This window comes from Indicator indicator, chromosome 7, assembly GCF_027791375.1.
Source record: "Indicator indicator isolate 239-I01 chromosome 7, UM_Iind_1.1, whole genome shotgun sequence".
Lineage (NCBI taxonomy): Eukaryota > Metazoa > Chordata > Aves > Piciformes > Indicatoridae > Indicator > Indicator indicator.
Genome location: NC_072016.1, coordinates 18,655,596 through 18,675,295, shown reverse-complemented (window position 1 = coordinate 18,675,295; position 19,700 = coordinate 18,655,596). Strand labels below are relative to the sequence as shown.

General features: G+C 44.8%; 2 protein-coding genes across 2 annotated transcripts in view; one reads left to right on the top strand and one right to left on the bottom strand.

Annotated features, from left to right (window-relative positions):
• LOC128968285 (uncharacterized) overlaps positions 1–4,203 on the top strand; it is a 33,140-nt gene extending 28,937 nt beyond the window's left edge. Inside the window, exons 8-9 of the mRNA XM_054382697.1 lie at positions 1,439–1,558; positions 1,998–4,203. Of these exons, the coding sequence (XP_054238672.1) occupies positions 1,439–1,535 (97 nt within the window). The 3' untranslated portion in view covers positions 1,536–1,558; positions 1,998–4,203. The remainder of the gene's footprint in view (positions 1–1,438; positions 1,559–1,997) is intronic.
• Positions 4,204–8,112: 3,909 nt separating this feature from the next.
• On the bottom strand, positions 8,113–16,109 carry LOC128968284 (zona pellucida sperm-binding protein 4-like). Its single transcript, XM_054382696.1, is given in 7 exon segments — positions 8,113–8,195; positions 14,666–14,724; positions 14,795–14,984; positions 15,183–15,325; positions 15,642–15,739; positions 15,908–15,947; positions 15,949–16,109. Coding segments are annotated over 7 exon segments (774 nt in total).
• Between the last annotated feature and the right edge of the window lie 3,591 nt (positions 16,110–19,700).

The window sequence follows — 19,700 nt, the reverse complement described above, 5'->3', positions numbered from 1 at the left end:
GACAGAGACCTAGTCTCCTGCTGCTTGCCATGGCTGCTGCCAGGAAGCAGACTGGCCCAGCAGTTGTTCCAGCCCTGGCAGAGATACAGAGGCAGCCATCTCAATGAAAGCAATTGTGCTCAGGATCTTTCTGATGCTATCCCAAACCCCTTTGCAGGGCAGGATCTAATCTGGGAAGCTTTGGGCAATCTCAGACTTGCATTCCTTCGCAGGCACACCCACCTGTGTATCTAAAGGAGCTGCAGCTTTAATGCAGCTGCGTGGGAATGAGCTAACCTCAAATTATGGTGTATGTTTCATGGTAAGGATGCTAGTTTCAGTTTGACAGCCACCAAAAGGTGGCTGCTGCATAATGACTACTTTGTGGTAAGGGTGAAGTAAGTTAAGAGGACAGGAATTAGAAAATTCCATCTTCAGTATTGTACAGCAAAGGCTAAAAAGGGCCCTAGAGCCTCAGACCCAGGTCTGAATACTGCTCTTCACAAGGGGGATGTTTGTGCTCACAGTGGAGAAGCAGCCAAAGAATCAAAGGGTAATACTGAAGCACAGTTTGTAAAAGAATTCAGAAGTGAACAAAAAGTCCTGCAATATTAAGGTTACAAACAGATTAATGCTGGCAAAATAGAGTTTGCACTACATCAGTCAGGACGTTGAACTGAAAAAATTTTCAAAGCAAAGACCTGAAATGAATAGCTATTGAAATATTGCATGAAAAAACCAAAGGAACAAACAAACAAACAAACAAAAACCCAAACAAGCAAAAAAACCCCCAAAACCCACCATCACCAAAACACAGCTTTTCAAAATACCTGCTGTTTAAAAAAGTGTTCCAAAAGATTTGTCTTTTGTAAGTCCTAGAGGCCTGAACTAACCCATTATAAACAAACAGGATGTATTACGCTTATTTCAATTACATGTAAGAAATAACAAACAAAAAATTAAGCTGGAGATGGTCCGCAGCAGCTACCTTAGTGTTGTTCTTCAGACCACCTCATATCCTACCTACTACTTCAGGCCAGAATTTTTAACTTCCCTGTGACCTTCACCCACCACTCTCTCCCTCTCACTTCCAGCTAGGCAGAAAACACTGGTTGTTCCAAACATAATGATGTTTATGTTCATCCATTACAGTGTGAGGCCATGCTGTGTTTTGTAGGGTTTTTGTCAGGGCAGGGGTGGTGGGTTGGGTGTTTGTTTGTTGGTGGTTTTTTGATAGTGGCTTTTTTTTCATTTGCCTGGTTTGGTTTTTTATGTGTGTGTTTGTTTGATGCTGCCATAAATATTTGGCCAGCACCTGCTTTGTAATTTCAGACTGAAGGAGAAGCTGCTTTGGGTGCAGTGTGGGTGTTGGGTACATACACACAACATACTAATGCTAAAAACACAGCCGGGGATTCTAACCGCTGTCAACTTCAATTGTGTTTTTCCATTTGTTAAGGCCAGATATTTTGCCTTCAGAGCTGAGGAAAACTGAGAGGAACTCCATGATTGTTCTGGGGCAAAATGCAAAGAATGAAAATATATGGCCCTTCTGATAACCCAGGTCAAATGGAACAAGGTAAAATAAGTGAAGCAGCATGTGTTTCTTTGTGGGTAGAGGTGGGGTTTTTTTGCTTCTTCTCAGCACAGGTCAGATTTTTGAAGTTCAAATTATATGGATTTATGCCAGCTGAGGACTGGTCCATATACCTTAATTTTAATGGTCCCCAATTGTATTTAACAAAAAGCAATGTAACCACACTTTTAAGGTGTCTGTCGTCATATAAGCTACATCATGTAGCCTTTTTACAAGTTCAGCAGCAAACTCATTAAGTGCAGTCAGGAGACTCCCAAATAAGCTAGCAAGTATCTGGGGAAAGAGACAGTCTACCCATAATCGAGACTAAAATAGAACCAGCCTCAGCCTTGTCCTCCATCTTCCCAACTTAAACCATGGTTAGTTAACCCCAGAGAAACCCTTTATAACGTCTCACATTCATTGCATGTTCCTCTTTCAGAAAGACGAAGTGGAAACATGAACGGACTCCAACTTGAGAACCTTGGGGTTACTTGGGATTACTTCATGCAGCCTGCATCCTACAGTTGACAGCAGAGCAACTTTTATTTGAGTGTTGGAAAGAGGGAAGGGGGACGTCGAGAAGGGTCTGTGGATAGATACAGCTGAGCTATATACAGCTTAGCTGCTGAATCTGAAGTATACTTACAAAAGCCAAGCCAGAAATGAAATTGCTGTTAGCATCTTCGCAACATAACCAACAAAGGCTTGTAAGTAAGATTTGGAAATTCTTTCTCCTCTCTGGGTTAGAAACAGAGTTACCTGAAACCTTGAAGCATTTAAAGTATTGCTGCTTTCAGGGGTTCTTCTTCAGCTGAAATCAGCTTAAACTAAAGCTTAAGGACATAGCAGCATCTAGAAGAGTGCCAGGGACTCTTTGCCCATTGCAGAAGTGTGTGTTAGAATGACAGCCTCTTAAGGGAGGTGGGATGGGTGAGTTGAGCTGCAGTCTTTGCTCGTCCCCAACACAACTTCTTCCCCAACACAGCTTCTTCCTTCAGAACTACATCTGGCCAACTACACCATTTTACTGGAATCCAACATGAAAACCAAGTTTTTAAAGACAGAACTTCCTACAAGGCCATTCTTGCATCCACACTGCATCCACCCTGCATCCACCACAGGACCTCGTGTGCCTGGTCCTTCTGTAGAGACTCCTTGATTCTATTGCCACACAGAAGCTGGCATCATGCAGGTTCATTGCAGAGACTGGAGTGAGGAGCACTGCAGGAACCAGCCTTTCCAGAAGCTGGAGGGTGCATCCAAGGCAACACCTCAGCTTTGCCAGGTGGCCCAGCTCTTGGACTATCAATTTTTTGGGTGGGGAACCAGGTCTGAATTCCTGCTTGTAACTTAAAAGTCCTCTAGCTGCGTAGGTGGGAGCCTGAGGCTGTAAGTGGGGTAATGATACTGCTGTATGGCTCAGCCTGTGCTCTGCCGGGAAAAGCAAAGAAGGAGAGCAGAGCTGCAAGGGAGAGTTACTCAGATACAACCTTTTTAAGCTGCTGCTCTTTTAGGCCACACTAACAGCTCTAATATTATGGCCATATTTGGTGGCAGCCTTATCATCACATGTCCACTGATTCCAGACTCAAGGGACAGTCAGTGCATACTTCCAAAGGTCCCATGGTGTCAATGGTCTCTACACACCAGCTCCTACTGGTACTAGGCACAATAATTAATACAAGAGCAAAGATTTAAATAAACCCACTTTGCCTTGTGTTAAAAGATTACTCTAATCTCTAAATTACAATATAATTGCAAATCAAGCAAATGCTGTTTAAAAATCCCTCCCCAATCCAAACTTGTCTGAGAACCAAGATTTGAGAAGCTAGCAGGAATGGTATCAACTTCAGCAAACTTAGGCTTCCAGTAATAGAGGCTTTCTCCTTGTTCAGCTGGAGCCCTTGGAGTCATCAAAACCAGAACAGGATCTTCTATGAAATTCAATGCACCTGAACCACACTCTGGCAGGGCATCTGTATTTTGCAGGGGTTAGTGAAGGCAGCAGTCAAAGCCTTGTTCTCCAAGTACTCTTTAGAAAGGTTGTTACTGTTGCATCTCAGAAAGGAGAAAAAGAAAACAAAAGTGAAAATAAAATTAAAGAAAACCCCACCCAAACCCCAAGAAACAAACCCATGTCTGGAAAAGGTCTGTGCTGACTCAGAGTTAGCACCATAAAGTAGGTGCTATGTTTCATGTTTCAGTTATAGCTGCTGCTGTGGGACTTGGTTATTCACTGTATATCTTGCTAGCTTTATCCAAAGCTAGAAAGATTTAACACTTGATTATTCTATGAATAGTCTGTATCTCTCCATAAATACAGGGGACTGAAATCCTCCATTAATTTACACCCTCCATTATCCCTCCAGCTTTACAGAGGCTAAGGAATGTGAATCAGTGCAAACTGAAGTGTTTTAAAGACATGGCATCATGAACTGGTATTTCCCCCCCCCCTTCTCTTTCACATTATATTTTGCTATGTTTTGTATTTGTTTTATTTGTTTAATATGAACTAGTATGCATATTACAGCATTATATGAAATATATCCATGTATTTCCAAAAATAAATATATTTATAACATGTAACATACTGTATAGTTCTCCACTCCAGGATGCAATGTAATACAAGCATAAGAAATTTAATAAAAGCATCACTATTACAGATAATTGTTTTCAGATATTTTATTAATGAAGACCTGGGTTGTATTATAGGAACTGCCATGCATTTAAGGTTTCAGGCAAGCATAGCTGGTCAAGAAATGAATTGTTACCTCCAAGTGTTTAAAGAACTTCTTCAGCTCTGGCAAAGGAGGAATTTTGGTTAATTCTGAGGCTGGTGCTGTTCTCAAAGATCCAGAGGGCAAAGAGAGCCTTTGGAAAGGTCAGGTAAGACCAAGTGTGGATGTTCACAGAATTGTCAGGGTTGGAAGGGACCTCAAGCATCATCTAGTTCCACACCTCACACTACATCAGGTTGCCCAGAGCCACATCCAGCCTGGCCTTAAAAACATCCAAGGATGGGGCTTCCACCACCTCCCTGGGCAACCTGTTCCAGTGTCTCGTCACCCTTATGTTCATTTTGAGCAGCCCTGTATTAGGTGCTGTTGACAGGCTTTGCCTCCAAAGCGACAGAGTGGGCAGGCAGGGCAGCACATAGCACTTCCAGAGAGAAGGGTGAAGGGGACAAAGCGTGCTGATGCTCAGCACCAGGGTTTCTTTCTGAAAATCTGGGGGGTTAATTAGCAACACTGCACAACAGCCTCACCTGACAGGTGCTGGCTGGCCTCAGGGCTGCTTTTCCTCAACTTCTCCTTCATTCACAGCCCACAGAACTCTCCTGGACAGGGCAGCTTTCCTTCACCTGCAGGAGTCTAAGCCAATGTCTACAGCAACCAAAGACACATTCGGTTCAGCCATATAACCAAGCAGTATAGAGTGAAGCTGAAGAGGGTGCTGACACAAGAAGTCACATGCAATTACTCAAAAGAAAGCAAAGTCAAATAAGTGAGTCCCAACTAAAGAGGGCAGGACAGAAATTTGTAGGGAAAAGGAGCAATGAAAGGCACTAATCACTAGAGGAGAATAGGCTAGAAAAATGGGCACAATGCACCAGAAGAGGAAACGTCCATGTGGCCCAGCTGCCACCTTGTGCTTGTGCTTCACAAAAGCAACTCATATCCCACTGCTGTTTGTGCCCTTCCCCTCCTGCTACACACCACATAGCAAGCCTTAAGGTTACAAAAATTCCTACAGAGTGGGTAAGTTCACTTCCCTGTTCACCCACCTCCACCTGTCACTTCATGCAGTCATGCAGGTCCATTACACCAAGATCCAGCTCTGCACAGGAAGGGGTAGTCCCAGCATGATGCCCAGAGACTACATGCTCAGAGCTCCCTACCACTTTGGGACAGTTTGTGGAGGACAGCAGGGAGCAGCTGAGCTGCTTCTCTCCTAGCCCCTTCAGCCTCTCCACAGAAGGATCTAACCTCTTTAAGCAAGTATTTGTCTGCCTCACTGAAGCACGGGAAGACTCCAGCAGATAGCAGGAAGGTGTTTAGATCTTGGCTAGCACACATAGTTAAGAGCAGTGCCAGAACACCCTGCCCAGTGTACTGAAAAGGTGTGGTCTATATTACTCCTCTAATTGCCCTGTTAATTAACATTACAGACAGCTGCTAAAGACTTTTCATACAGTACATGAAGAGTTTACTCTCTGCTTTCGCCGAGAAAGCTCCACCTGTACCAGGTCATTTAGTTGAAAGAGGCACTCCTTAAAGGAGGAGGCTGTTTGACCTATGTCCAGCTGATGATTTTTCCAGCCTGTGGTCTTCACCCTCCCACCATACAACCTAGAGAAGTCTTATCTTTTCTTCTGATTTTAAAAGCAGGCAAGAGTAAGAGCACTGTTTATCCTGGAAGGAGCAGGTAAAAGCAGTTCTGCTGGAAAAATAAAAACATTGTAAGATGATTCCTGAAATTTCTTGTGGGAGTAAGAAAGGAATTAAAAAACAGTTCCTGCCACCTGTTAACACCTTCCAGTCACACAGAATTGGCAGAAGCTAGTTAAATAGAACAATATCTGCTATATCATCTGAGATACTATTCTTTGCTTGGAAGCTTCCATTTTCCAAGAGCTTCTCTTCCCCTTTAAAGTCCCCTGAGCAGTATGATAAACTTTTCTCCTGTCTTTTAACAGGGGGAATTTCTATTCAAGCCTGTGGGGGAAAAAAAATTAAAAATAAAATAAACCAAAACAAAGCCCACACACGTTTTTGTTTCCCCTCAAGAGTACTTGCCCAAGGACTACTCCATCAGTTATAATGGGATCTCAGTTTGAGTGCAAGCATCAGAGCTCCCCTAGCCTGGGCAGGAAAGGGGGTGGTGAAGACCATCAGGAGAGGTTCGCTGAACTGTTTTGTCTAGGACCTCAGGAAGCGAAGAATGATCCTGCTCAGGTGCTGTAACTGATCACACCACACTAATGTTCAGAACAGCAAGTTTTACTTCTCATCAAGAAAGCACATCCATGGTACTGTTAATGGAACAATGGCATAAAATCAGCTTTAATCCAAGATTTCAGAAGACTCCTAACTGTCTGCTTGCACAGGAGGATTTATGATTAATCTTTAAATCATTTGCATTTTTCTTCCTGAATTTCAAACCACTTAGGCCCTTGACCCCTTTTTTTTTTTCAGTTGGAATGTACTTTCCCTATTCTCATCCTCAGAAAAACAAAAGAAAAACAAACAAACAACATCCAAACAAACCCTCACCTGCCCTTTTTTGTTTCCAGAGCAAGGGATGTAGGTTCACATGCAGCATCATTAGGAAGGCTACGCATCCATAAAGCCACTGCCTCATTCCCTTTACCCTGTCCTCAACGACTGGCAAGAGAATAGGAAGGGTAAAAGCAAGAAAATCCATGGCTGAAGAGATAAAGACAGTTTGATAACAGGAGGAGAGGAGGAGAGGGAAGAGTGAAACCAACACACAAATGATGCAAAAGCAAATCACCGACCCCAGTCGCACAAGCAGACTGGTGCCAAGCCAGACTTAGCTACATTGGAAGACAAAGTCCTCCAGCATTTACTGCTGAGCATGACATCACAGAACATGGAGTAGCCCTTTGGCCAATTTGGCTCAGCTGTCCCAGCTGCATTGCCTCCCAGCTTCTAGCCTACCCCATGCCTTCTCATTTGGGACTAAGAAACAGAGGAGGAGAAAGTACCTTGGTGCTGTTCAACCACTTTTCAGAGAATAGTTACAACATTGGTGTGTTCTCAACACTGTTTTAGCCACAAATCCAAGACACAGTAACATATAGGCTGCTATGGGGAAGGTTAACTCCATTTCAGACAGTTCCAGTGCACGTGGTCACAGAAGGGAGAAGGCAGAAAGATTACTTCGGCTTGCTTCAAGTACAGGCTGTAGCCTTGGAGCCCTCTGCTGCCTGCTGCAAGCCAGCTTTGATACCTTTATTACACACGTTCAAACTTAGTCAGATCTAGCGTTACAGAACTTCTGTCACCTGGGACACCACCACACTATGACCCCTGCTTATGTACAGCTAGAACCAGTTTTGAATATTAATTGATCCCAGGAACACCGACCAAACAGTACAATGCATAGTGAAATTCATGTGATTTAACTGCTTAGAAGCTCATGAGATTCAGAGCCCAAATTCTTCCCAGCTACCAAAAGCTATTTCCAAGTAATTTTGCCCAAGAAATTTAGTTTAGAGAATATTGTTTAGCATAGTTAGAGCACACACTCCAAACTGGTTCAACAGAGCAGCTTAGGCAGCAAGCTAGCTAGCCGTTGCTTAAGCAGATCTCCCCTTTCAGCAGACTCATTTTCTGTCATACCCCTCCGATGATGCATCTTATCTCTACCACATTTGTTTCAGAGAATAAAGCTTCTTATATCAACCTCTAATCTCCTGTTGCAGGAGGAGATTTTCCCCAGGAGTCTTTGCCCCAACACACATCCCCCTCCAGAAGGGCAAGGGTTTCAACTGTGCAGAGGTTCCTATTGCTCACAAACATTAATTGTCCTCAATAGGAAGCTAGGGCAGTAGCATCCACAAAGGTGAATGTGTAGAGGGTGAAACACTGGTAATGAGAGGGGAACAGTAGTCCTGAGGTGTGGTGGTTTGAAACTGTCTTTTTAATTTTTCCTTGCAAAATTCAGAACAGAGAAAGTGAAAGAATGTAAATGAGTCACTATTGGGTGTAAGAAAGCAAAATAACGATTGTTCTAAACACTTCCATTGGATAGATAGAAATGTTTAAGAACTATTACCCAAAACAAAGTAGGCATTCGGCACATTCTGCGTTCGGCAGTGGGGGCAGTTGCTGGGCTGTCTGGCTGCTGTTTCTTCTTCTCTTCTGGCTGAAGATAACACACTGACCTTGGCAGCTAAGTTAACAACTTTCTGCTTAACTAACTCTGCTTCTCTGTCCAGGGGGGTCTGGGGGGGAAGCTCCTGGGAGAGGGAGGCCCCTTTGGGAGGGTCCCCTTGGGGGGAAGCAAAGGGAGATCGGTTGTGCTTTTTCTGTTGATTGTATATATTTGTGAATGTTGTGAATTTTGTATATTTGTACATATTCATTGCATTTCATTGTAGATTTTAGACTCTGCTTGTAAATACAGCTTTTCATTTGCTTCCAGACTGAGCTAGCCTGGTTATTGTTGGTGGGGGGGGAATTTCAGCTCACACCGACACACTTTTTATTTTTGGCGCTCCAACTCGGGGCTCGATTGCTTGTTTGATTTATTTCTGCTCAGATTAGGAAGCAAAATGAAGCTGTTTTGGATTTTGAGTAATTTTATTTCCTCTGTTATCAGTGTGATTGTCTACAGATGGGCTGTTTCCTGCATGATAGACAAGATTGTGAGATATGTGGCATATAAGTCATTTCTTTGGGTTAAGAACAAGTTACTGAATGTTGGTGAATTCTGTTGTGGTCTTATTGGGCTAAGAAGCTATGGTAACTCAACTATGGATCTGCTAGCAGACACATATGAGTTTGTTACTCCTCTTACAACTACAGAGGGTCCTTGGAACCAGTGGTACCCTAGATATCTTGTGCTTGCCTTAATTTTTTGTTGCTTCTTGGAATAATCATATGGCTACTGATAGCACTGTGTCAAGAAAGACATAAGGCTACTTGCTCTTCCAACTCTGCTGTGAATGTGAAAACCAAGCCAGTAAATTTGGTGGCCACTGTAACCAGAAAGCGTAAAGGAGATGCAGATGCTGCAGGAGATGGTGCAGATGGAGATGAGGGTCCTTCTACTCAGGGTCCCTCTGTTAAGAAAGATCCTTCTGATGAGGAAGAGAGGGTTAGCCTTAAAACTCTGGTAGACCTCTTGAGACCCCACATGGATGATGGAGATGTAGGTCAGGATGTAGACCCTGGTAGATTAGCAACTGCTGGTAGTGCCTCTGAACTCAAAGAAATTCAACGGAGGATTAAAATAGGATTATGGGGACAGCGACCTCAGGATGATGATGATGATGAGGATGAGGATGACATACAGTCAGCTAATGCACCCAGACAGGAAATTAGACATGTGAGGAAGGATTACATCAGAGGAGATAATGAGCCAGTCCTGTCTTGGCTAGCCAGGTGTTTTGATATGGGAGCCCCAGCATTGGTGGTAGGTGACAAGTCGGCCTCTCAGTTGGGGATGCTCTCAAAGGATACAGGCATAGACAGGCACCTAGGCAAGTGCATTGGTAAAGTTTCTCTGTGGGCACGCCTCCTACTGGCAGTCTCGCTGAGGTACCCCAGCAGAGATGATTTACCATGGAACCCTAAGCCTTGGACCACAATAGCTGAGGGAATCAAGCGTCTGAGAGAGTTTGCTGTGAGAGAAGTAATGTATGGAGATCATAAGACTCTGAATCCTGATGAAATTCCTGTTGGAACAGGCCTTGCCAAAAAGCTCATTAAGCTTGCTCCTCCTAATTATGCTACTATTCTGGCAAGCAGGATTGTGGCAAGAAATTATGGTGGAGCACCTCCTACTGTTGGCCATTTCACTGACCAAATGAGGCAGTTGGAGGATAGTCTTGCACGTACTTCTTTGGTTTCAGCCATTGAAACTCTGTCTGGAAAGATGGAGAATTGCATGAAAGAGCTGAAGGAGGAACTTAAAACCTCCATATCCAACTTGATGAAGGGGGATGATTCTGATTCCTCTTCCTCCAGATGGATACAAGTTTCAGCTGTTAGGAACAGACGTGCTCCAAGAAGGCCATTCCAGAATAGGTCAAACCAAAACAGACAGCAGAGGCAATCACGTGGCAGTATCTGGATAACTCTGCGTGATCAGTTTGGTGAGAACATGAACAGATGGGATGGTCAACCAACTTCTGATCTTTTCAAGAGGTTACGGGAGCTGCAGAGGGGCAGATCCCGAGGTAGCAATACCAGGAGGGTAGCTGTCGCTTCCTCAGTTTCCCAGAACAACTCTGATAGCTCCAACAGTGATCCTAATTCTGGTGCTGGACATTGTGCCGGCTGTACATGTGGAGGTAATCCCCACCATTAGGGGTGCCCTGCCTTCCGCCAGGGGGAGGTAAGGGATAATGGAGATAACAGAATCTATTGGGATGTGTACATCCAGTGGCCTGGCACTTCAAAATTTCAGAAGTACAGGGCCTTGGTTGACACAGGAGCTCAGTGCACCATAATACCATCAAATTATCAAGGGGGAGAATCTATAACTATTCAGGGAGTCACTGGTGGATCTCAAGAGTTGTTTAAGATAGAGGTTGACATAAGTTTAACTGGGAAGCAGTGGAAGAAACATACTATTGTAACAGGTCCTAATGCACCTTGTATTTTGGGAATTGACTTTCTGAGAGAAGGGCGTTTTAAAGACCCTAAGGGTTACAAATGGGCTTTTGGAATAGCAACTGTAGAAATTGATGGAGGAAAATTGAAGTTGTCCATTAGACCTGAGCTTTCAGATGAATCTGCAGTTGTGGGACAACATGAGATAGAGGATGTAAAGCTGCCGGTTGCTTCTCAAACTGTGCATCACAGACAATACAGAACCAACCGTGACTCTTTGGTGCCCATTCAAAACTTGATTCGTCAGTTGGAGAGTCAGAAGGTCATCAGCAAAACTCATTCACCTTTCAACAGTCCAATCTGGCCTGTGAGAAAGCAGAATGGAGAGTGGCGTCTGACAGTTGATTTCCGTGCCTTGAATGAAGTAACTCCACCCATGAGTGCAGCTGTGCCAATATGAGCTGGAATCCAAGCAGGCCAAATGGTATGCTACCATAGACATTGCTAATGCTTTCTTCTCTATTCCCATAGCAGAGGAATGCAGGCCTCAGTTTGCTTTCACCTGGAGAGGCATTCAGTACACATTCAATCGTTTGCCCCAGGGGTGGATTCACAGTTCAACCATCTGCCATGCAGTGATCCATGATGCTTTGGAGAAAGGTGGAGCTCCAGAACACATTCAGTTCATCGATGACATCATCGTCTGGGGTGAGACTGCTGAAGAAGTCTTCGAGAAAGGTAATAAAATCCTTGACATTCTCTTGCAAGCTGGTTTCGCTATCAAGCGAGACAAGGTGAAAGGACCTGCCAGAGAAATCCAGTTTCTGGGAGTGCGGTGGCAAGATGGTCGCCGTCACATCCCAATGGATGTGATAAACAGAGTCTCCACCATGGCAAATCCCATCAACAAGAAAGAAACTCTGCGCTTCCTAGGCATAGTGGGATTTTGGAGACTGCACATTCCTGGATACAGTCAGATTGTGAAACCTCTCTATGATGTGACTCGAAAGAGAAACAGTTTCCAATGGGGTCCTGAGCAACAAGCAGCCTTTGACCAGATCAAGCGAGAGGTAGTCCAAGCGATGGGTCTGGGACCTGTCCGAACTGGTCCAGACATTAAGAACATTCTGTACACGGCCGCGAGTGACAATGGTCCAACCTGGTGCTTATGGCAAAGAGCTCCAGGGGAGACACGAGGACGTCCTCTTGGTTTCTGGGGTCGTGGCTACAGAGGCTCAGAGGCAAACTACACTCCAACAGAGAAAGAGATTTTAGCTGCTTATGAAGGAGTGAAAGCTGCTTCTGAAGTGATTGGAACTGAGTCACAACTTCTTCTAGCTCCTAGATTGCCAGTTCTGAATTGGATGTTCAAAGGCAAAGGTTCTTCACCACATCATGCAACAGATGCTACCTGGTCTAAGTGGATGGCTCTGATAACACAGAGAGCTCGAATGGGAAATCTCGAAAGGCCTGGTTTGGTGGAGGTGATCACAAACTGGCCAGAAGGCACAAGCTGTGCAAAACCTCCAGAGGAGAGAGTAACTCGTGCTGAGGAAGCTCCTCCTTACAGTGATCTGTCTGATGATGAAAAGAGATATGCTTTGTTCACAGACGGTTCCTGTCGTCTTGTTGGGAACAAGCGGAGATGGAAATCTGCAGTGTGGAGCCCAACGCGCAGAGTTGCAGAAGCGAGAGATGGAGAAGGAGAATCCAGTCAATTTGCAGAGGTAAAAGCTGTCCAGCTAGCTCTTAACATAGCTGAACGTGAGAGATGGCCAAAGCTTTATCTCTACACCGACTCGTGGATGGTAGCCAATGCCTTGTGGGGTTGGCTGAAAGACTGGAAGAAGAATGGCTGGCAGAGGAAAGGAAAGCCAATCTGGGCTGCAGATCTGTGGCAAGACATTGCTGCTCGCATTGAGAGAATCCCAGTGAAAGTGAGACACATCGATGCTCACATTCCTAAGAGCAAAGCTACTGAGGAACAACAACACAACCATCAGGCAGATCTAGCTGCAAGAGTTTCCCAGGTGGACACAAACTCTGATCTTGATCCTGATCTTGACTGGAAACACCGAGGTGAGCTGTTCTTAGCTCGGTGGGCCCATGACTCGTCAGGACATCAAGGCAGAGATGCAACCTACCGATGGGCTCGTGACAGATCCATTGACATTTCCATGGATGCTATCACACAAGTCATCCATGACTGTGACATTTGTGCTGCTATTAAGCAGGCAAAGCGGATCAAGCCCTTGTGGTACGGTGACCGATGGTCCAAGTACAAGTATGGTGAAGCCTGGCAGATTGACTACATCACTCTACCTCGTTCTCCATCTGGTAAGCAGTATGTGCTGACTATGGTAGAGGCAAGCACTGGATGGCTGGAAACTTATCCAGTTCCTCATGCAACTGCACGTAACACCATTCTTGGTCTGGAAAGACAAATCCTGTGGAGACACGGAACTCCAGAGAGGATTGAGTCAGACAATGGAACTCATTTCAAGAACAATCTTGTAAAAAACTGGGCCAAAGAGCACGGCATCGAGTGGATATTCCACATTCCCTACTATGCACCAGCTGCAGGGAAGATCGAACGCTACAACGGTTTGCTGAAAACCACTCTCAAAGCCATGGGGGGTGGATCTTTGAAAAACTGGGAGAAACATTTAGCACAAGCAACCTGGTTGGTGAATAGTAGAGGTTCAGTGAATCGAGCTGGACCTGCCCAATCAGATTTGTTGCGAAAGGAAGAAGGTGATAGAGTTCCTGTTATCAGAGAAAAGAATCTGTTAGGCAAAACTGTTTGGGTATTTTCTCCTTCAGGAGAGGCCAAACCTGTCCGAGGGGTGGTTTCTGCTGAAGGTCCTGGTCACACCTATTGGGTGATGCAAGAAAATGGTGAAATTCAGTGTATTCCACAAAGAAATCTAACTTTGGCTGAGAGAGGTTAAATTCGGAGTGTTGCGCAGATACAGCATCGCGCCCAAGAGGAGAGTTCATGAGAGCCGTGAGTCACCTGAGAGTCCCTGTTCCTTTCTTCGCTCCATCTGCGAGGAAACAAATTGTTTGCTGTTTTTTCCTGTGATTTGACTCTTTTGAATCATGTACATCTGAGATAGCCAGAATGGACTATGATCTTTATTCACCTATTGTTGTAGATATTATTTTAGATTAGATAAATGATAGTAGCAGCCAATGGAATTGTTTAGAAGGGGTGGACTGTGGTGGTTTGAAACTGTCTTTTTAATTTTTCCTTGCAAAATTCAGAACAGAGAAAGTGAAAGAATGTAAATAAGTCACTATTGGGTGTAAGAAAGCAAAATAACGATTGTTCTAAACACTTCCATTGGATAGATAGAAATGTTTAAGAACTATTACCCAAAACAAAGTAGGCATTCGGCACATTCTGCGTTCGGCAGTGGGGGCAGTTGCTGGGCTGTCTGGCTGCTGTTTCTTCTTCTCTTCTGGCTGAAGATAACACACTGACCTTGGCAGCTAAGTTAACAACTTTCTGCTTAACTAACTCTGCTTCTCTGTCCAGGGGGGTCTGGGGGGGAAGCTCCTGGGAGAGGGAGGCCCCTTTGGGAGGGTCCCCTTGGGGGGAAGCAAAGGGAGATCGGTTGTGCTTTTTCTGTTGATTGTATATATATGTGAATGTCGTGAATTTTGTATATTTGTACATATTCATTGCATTTCATTGTAGATTTTAGACTCTGCTTGTAAATACAGCTTTTCATTTGCTTCCAGACTGAGCTAGCCTGGTTATTGTTGGTGGGGGGGGAATTTCAGCTCACACTGACACATGAGGCAAGACTCAGAGGCACCAGCTGTGTCAGATAATTGTCCCCTGCATAAGGACACCTGAGGAAGAATAGTCAGCAGTGAAAAAACTGCAAGTCGTTACCCCAGCTCAAAGCTATCTACAAGTTACCCATCTGCCAAAACAGGCCACTGCAGCTGTTGCTGGGGATTGATACTTGGTGTGGCTTGGCAGTGGTGCAGGACCAAAATCAGATCTGGATCTGTTCTCTGAAGGATTTTGACTTCCACATAAACAGGGTTTCTCAGAGTCTTCACAACAGGATAGTCACTGTCAGTATAGTAGGAACTATACCTTCCATCTGGGCAGAAGAACCCCAAGAATCATTCCAGAGTAGGAACAAACAGAAAGAAACTACCTGAGAGCATCCCTTATAGCCATGTCAGTAAGTTCCCATCATGGTAGGGAAGAAGCAGTCCCAGGTTCGCCCATCAATATTCTATTATTTTTCAGAGCCCTGAAGCAAGAGGCTTAAGCAAGGCCTCCAAACTTATTATACCTGAGGCAATAAGCAGCTCCAAGGACAAAGGGCCTGACTGGGACACAGCAGAGAATGGTGGCAGTGTGAAGACCTGAATACTCAAAAGAATGAAGCTCCCAATGACAGAGTAACTCCAGCAGACATGGTGGGACAGGAAAACTCTGAATCAGGCAGGTAAGAAAGGTCATTCCGATATCTCCTCTCTCCAAGATGGCAGGATAGTATCTGATTTAAATTAATCATGTCCCTAACTTTTCCTCCAACACTTCCTTTTAACAAATACTTCAAAATTCTCTTCAGAATTCAGACTTGAGCCTGCTGATCAGCACCTGCTTTATTCCTGCTAAATAGAGACATACCAGCCCTTAGCCTACTCAGGCGCCCTGTTGTGAATTCAGAGCTTGAGACAAGCAGGAATTTCTCTAGTGACACTGAACACAGTGGTACCCAGCAATACCAGCACCAGGTTATTATTACCTGAAAGTGCTATCCCTAGTGACAGAGCCAAGGCTCCCAGTCTTCACATTCCTGAATGCCACCAACACATTCTCATATATGGCCTGGTCTTCAGTCACCTAGAATGATAAGACCAGGCACTGTCACTACAATAAAGTCAAGCTGGATTAATGCCAGACTTGAGAATAGCATTTGGCCTCTGGAAGCGTGTAGGCTGCTCATTAAGTAGCCAGAGCTATGTCAGGTAGTTCCAGGTTTGCAATCTCCTGCTTTTCCAGCCTAGTGACAGCTGCAGCTCTTAGCTGAAAAGTGGTGCCACATATAGAGAGGGAACAGGTACACAACAAAGGCATCATTTTTCATGACAGGGACACAACCAGTACTACACCCACTGGCCAGCTGCACAGAGTCCAGGATAACGGGTGGCAGAGTCACATCCTGAGAGATAGCAATGGAAAACTGGCCATCTGCTGTGCAATGAGCTGTCATTGGAGGAAAATATCTAATCAGTCTTGAGCTCAGGGAGAAAAGGGATAGAAGGGAGACTCACACATCACAGCAAAGACAGGGCCAGTAAGGCCTGCAAATTTTCTTCCCTGTAACTCCCAAGCAAGTGCAAGCCAGACAAATGCAATCAGCTCTAAGAGCAGATCTGATTCTGGCCATAACCCCAAGTCTGTTGCAATACTCATGAAAGGGCTATACACTTCAATGGAACAGAGTATACTTGATAGCCAAAAATGCAGCTCTAAGCCACCTGGTACAGACCAATCCTGCTCTGTCAGGGAAGTAAAGAGTCCCAGTTGTAGCTCCTCCATAGGAGACCAATACTTTCCTGGAGCCATCTAGAGGCCCAGATACTGAGACTCTCCTCTGCAGATTTATGTGCCTTCCCCTTAGTATCTAGGGAATGAGGAGACAGCAACAGGGGCTTCAACATGCCACACTGAAGATGAAGTCCATTCCAATCCTACCATTCCATGGGAAACAAGGTTCTAGCCATTACTGGGGTCTGGCCCAGCAAGGGTGCATGAAGGAATACAGCAGCCAAGACCTTAAAGAATTCAGGCACAGCACTTCACCAGAGCACTTGACTGCTGGGTCATAGAAACAGCCCCTTGGTTACACAAGATGCACTGAAGCTGTTAGGAACGCTTCACATCAAACCCTACCCCTTTTTCCTCCTTCCAGGCATACCTCTGCATTGTGCAAAGGTTACAGCAGTAAGAAAGCCTCTTGACACCACTCTCACTTATCCCAAGGAGTCAGCACTAAGGAAGCAGTGTGGGGATAGCTGCAGGACTGTTCCAGAACTGGCTGCCTGATGGCAGGATAATATGCTTTGTGGGACCTCCACCCTCCAAAAGCTGACAGGTAGGCCTCTAAGATGGACCTGGCACACGGGTAGCGGGAGCCACTATGATCCCAAGAAAGCTCTGCCTGCCAGCACCCATTGCCTGCCTGTAACTGCAATGTTGTCTTGCATAGAGCCTTCCCCCTAACCACACATGAGGCTACAGCACCTAAACTGAGTAAAAAGCTTTTTCTGTCTTTCTGTACAGATGTTTCTGCATTTATGCAATGAAGGTGTGAGTGACTTTACACTGTTGCAAAAGTGATGTACACATAGCTTCTGCATGCCTTTTCATGCCCTGATTTTTACAGTGGGGGCAGTAACACAGCACATGTCATCATGGTTTTTTGTAATCTGCTTATTTCTTTGGAACTAGATCATCACACACATCATCACATGGTACATGGGTTAGATGAGTAGAATTTCTATTCTTGACCCCTAATAATGCAGTTCCATTGGCAGCCACTCATATTTCTGCTCTCAGCAGAGTCTCCAACTCCTGAATGTCTACACAGCACCATGCAGCAGGCAGCATACACACCCCTCCAGCCAGCCCTCATCAATAGGCATGGGTAGTAGCTGAGCCCAAGGGAGGTATTTCCTCTTTTCTACCCTAGCACAGACCATCTTTCCTGCACAGTTGTGCAGCAGGGTGAAGAATGTCACTGTGCCTACCCTGCACACTGCTTATTTTAGGCACCAGCCAGGAAGGCTGTTCCACGAAGTACAAGACCTTTCCAGCTGCTCTGCACAGGAGCAACTGAAGCAAAAGGATTTCAACAGGTTAGCTGCATGGCTACAATCATGGACCAAATGTTTTCATTCCAGTGTCTGCCTGGGCACCAGGTAACCATGGTAGAGAGGCACTCAGGGAAAACATTTGAACTTTAGTGGGGAGCAAGGCTTCATCTCTGTAGAAGCTGACTGCTGTGCCAAGACAGCTTGCCTAAGCCTCATAGTCACTGTGCAACCGCAGAGCGACTGTGTTACCTGCTGATAATTTGGGTAAAGAATAACAAATAACAATGTACTTTGGAGCTGTAGAGAGATAGCTTTCATTATGTTTTAGCTCATCAATGCTTTGTTTATGCCAATAGGAAAAACATCTACATGTACTTTGAAGAAACAACACTGGAGATCCACCAAATAATACCTATGCTGAGAAGAGTTTCAGGTAAGCAACCTTTCCTACTTTCTACACACACACTTGACAGAAGCGATGGATGATGTAGAGATGGCAGGCAAATGAAATGAGTCTAAAATTAATGAAAATTAAATGGTTTGTTTTAAAGAATTTGGCACAGGCAGTAGAAGGCAGTCTGGCTGAGAGGGAATAAGCAGGTCTCTCTTCCTCACAAATCTCTTCATCACCCAATCAATGGTTTTCACGTACTACAATGACCCAGCTGTAAGCACCAATTCAACTATCACCCAAGACCACCACAAACAATGTAGAGGATGGAGGTATGTGGGGCAAATGCCTCTGTAGGCCACTAACCTGAAACTGATCACAACTCCAGCAAGCTAAAATTTTCCTGGGATATCTATCTTGAAAGTCCTCTCCTTTCACTTCTGAGCCAAGGAGACTGTGGCAGTCATAGTGGCATTGTAGGAGCTGCTCTGGATATAGAAATCTCTCTAGAGACCTGTGGAAAGGAGATACTAAACACCACCACCCAGAAGTGCTGAGAAGAGGAGAACAAAATGTCATGCATATTATGGGACTGTCTCCAACAAGATCTCTGTGTCTGGCCTTTACTGTGTACTGTACATGGTACAAAATGGCAGTGCATGGAGAAGTGACTCAGTCAAAGCACTCCTCACAGAAGCTGAACAGCATCTGCAGACAGTAGTGATGTCTGCATCAAGTCTCTCAGGGATGAGGGATGCTGGCTGCACCATGGGCAGGAGTGGTCTTTTGCAGCATCACCTTCTGAACTGAGGTCCAAACACAGAAGGCTCAGGCAGAAGGGATTCTCACACATTACAATGACCGAGATGCAAGCACTAATTTAGCTACGCCCAAGACCTTCACAAACCAGACATGTAGAGGATGGAGGTAGGTGGTAGTGACACAATGATGACAGATTTTCTTCAATCTTGTGCTTTGTTTAAGGAAAAAGGGGCACAACACTTGTAGCCTTTTCATTGAATATCCCTAATACATGCCTTCCATGAACTTCCTGGAGGAGGGGGAAAGAGTACTCAGGAAAACTTTGGACAGTACTGTGAAATTAAAAGATCCATCAATTTCCACAGGAAAAGGTTTGAGTCAGGGGTTTTCCTCCCCTGTAAATACCAGTGTGCCTGCTAGTATGGTGGGAATATTTGGAATATAATGATTTTATCCTGAAAAAGAATGAGAAATCTTGAAAGTATTCCTGGCTCCAGGACTCTTAACCAAAGTATGTTCCAGACTGTAAGGCAGAGGCAAGAAGGAATGAGGGAAATTTACAGGGGTCATAGTGTCTGGCAACAGAGAGACTGCTTGCAGCAGTGCAAACTTCCATGAACTCCACTATCACCAGATAGCTCCTACAACTGTGTGAACTTCCATGAACTGCCCTGGCAACACCTGAGCTGATTCAGGGCTTTAGGCCAGCAAATCAGCATCTATCCCAAATGTGCTGACAATTCAGTTTTCCCACCAAAGTATCAAGTACAAGTCTTTAGGAAGCGAAATGAGATTTATAAAGAAAAACTAGCAAATTATTGTGCCTATGCAA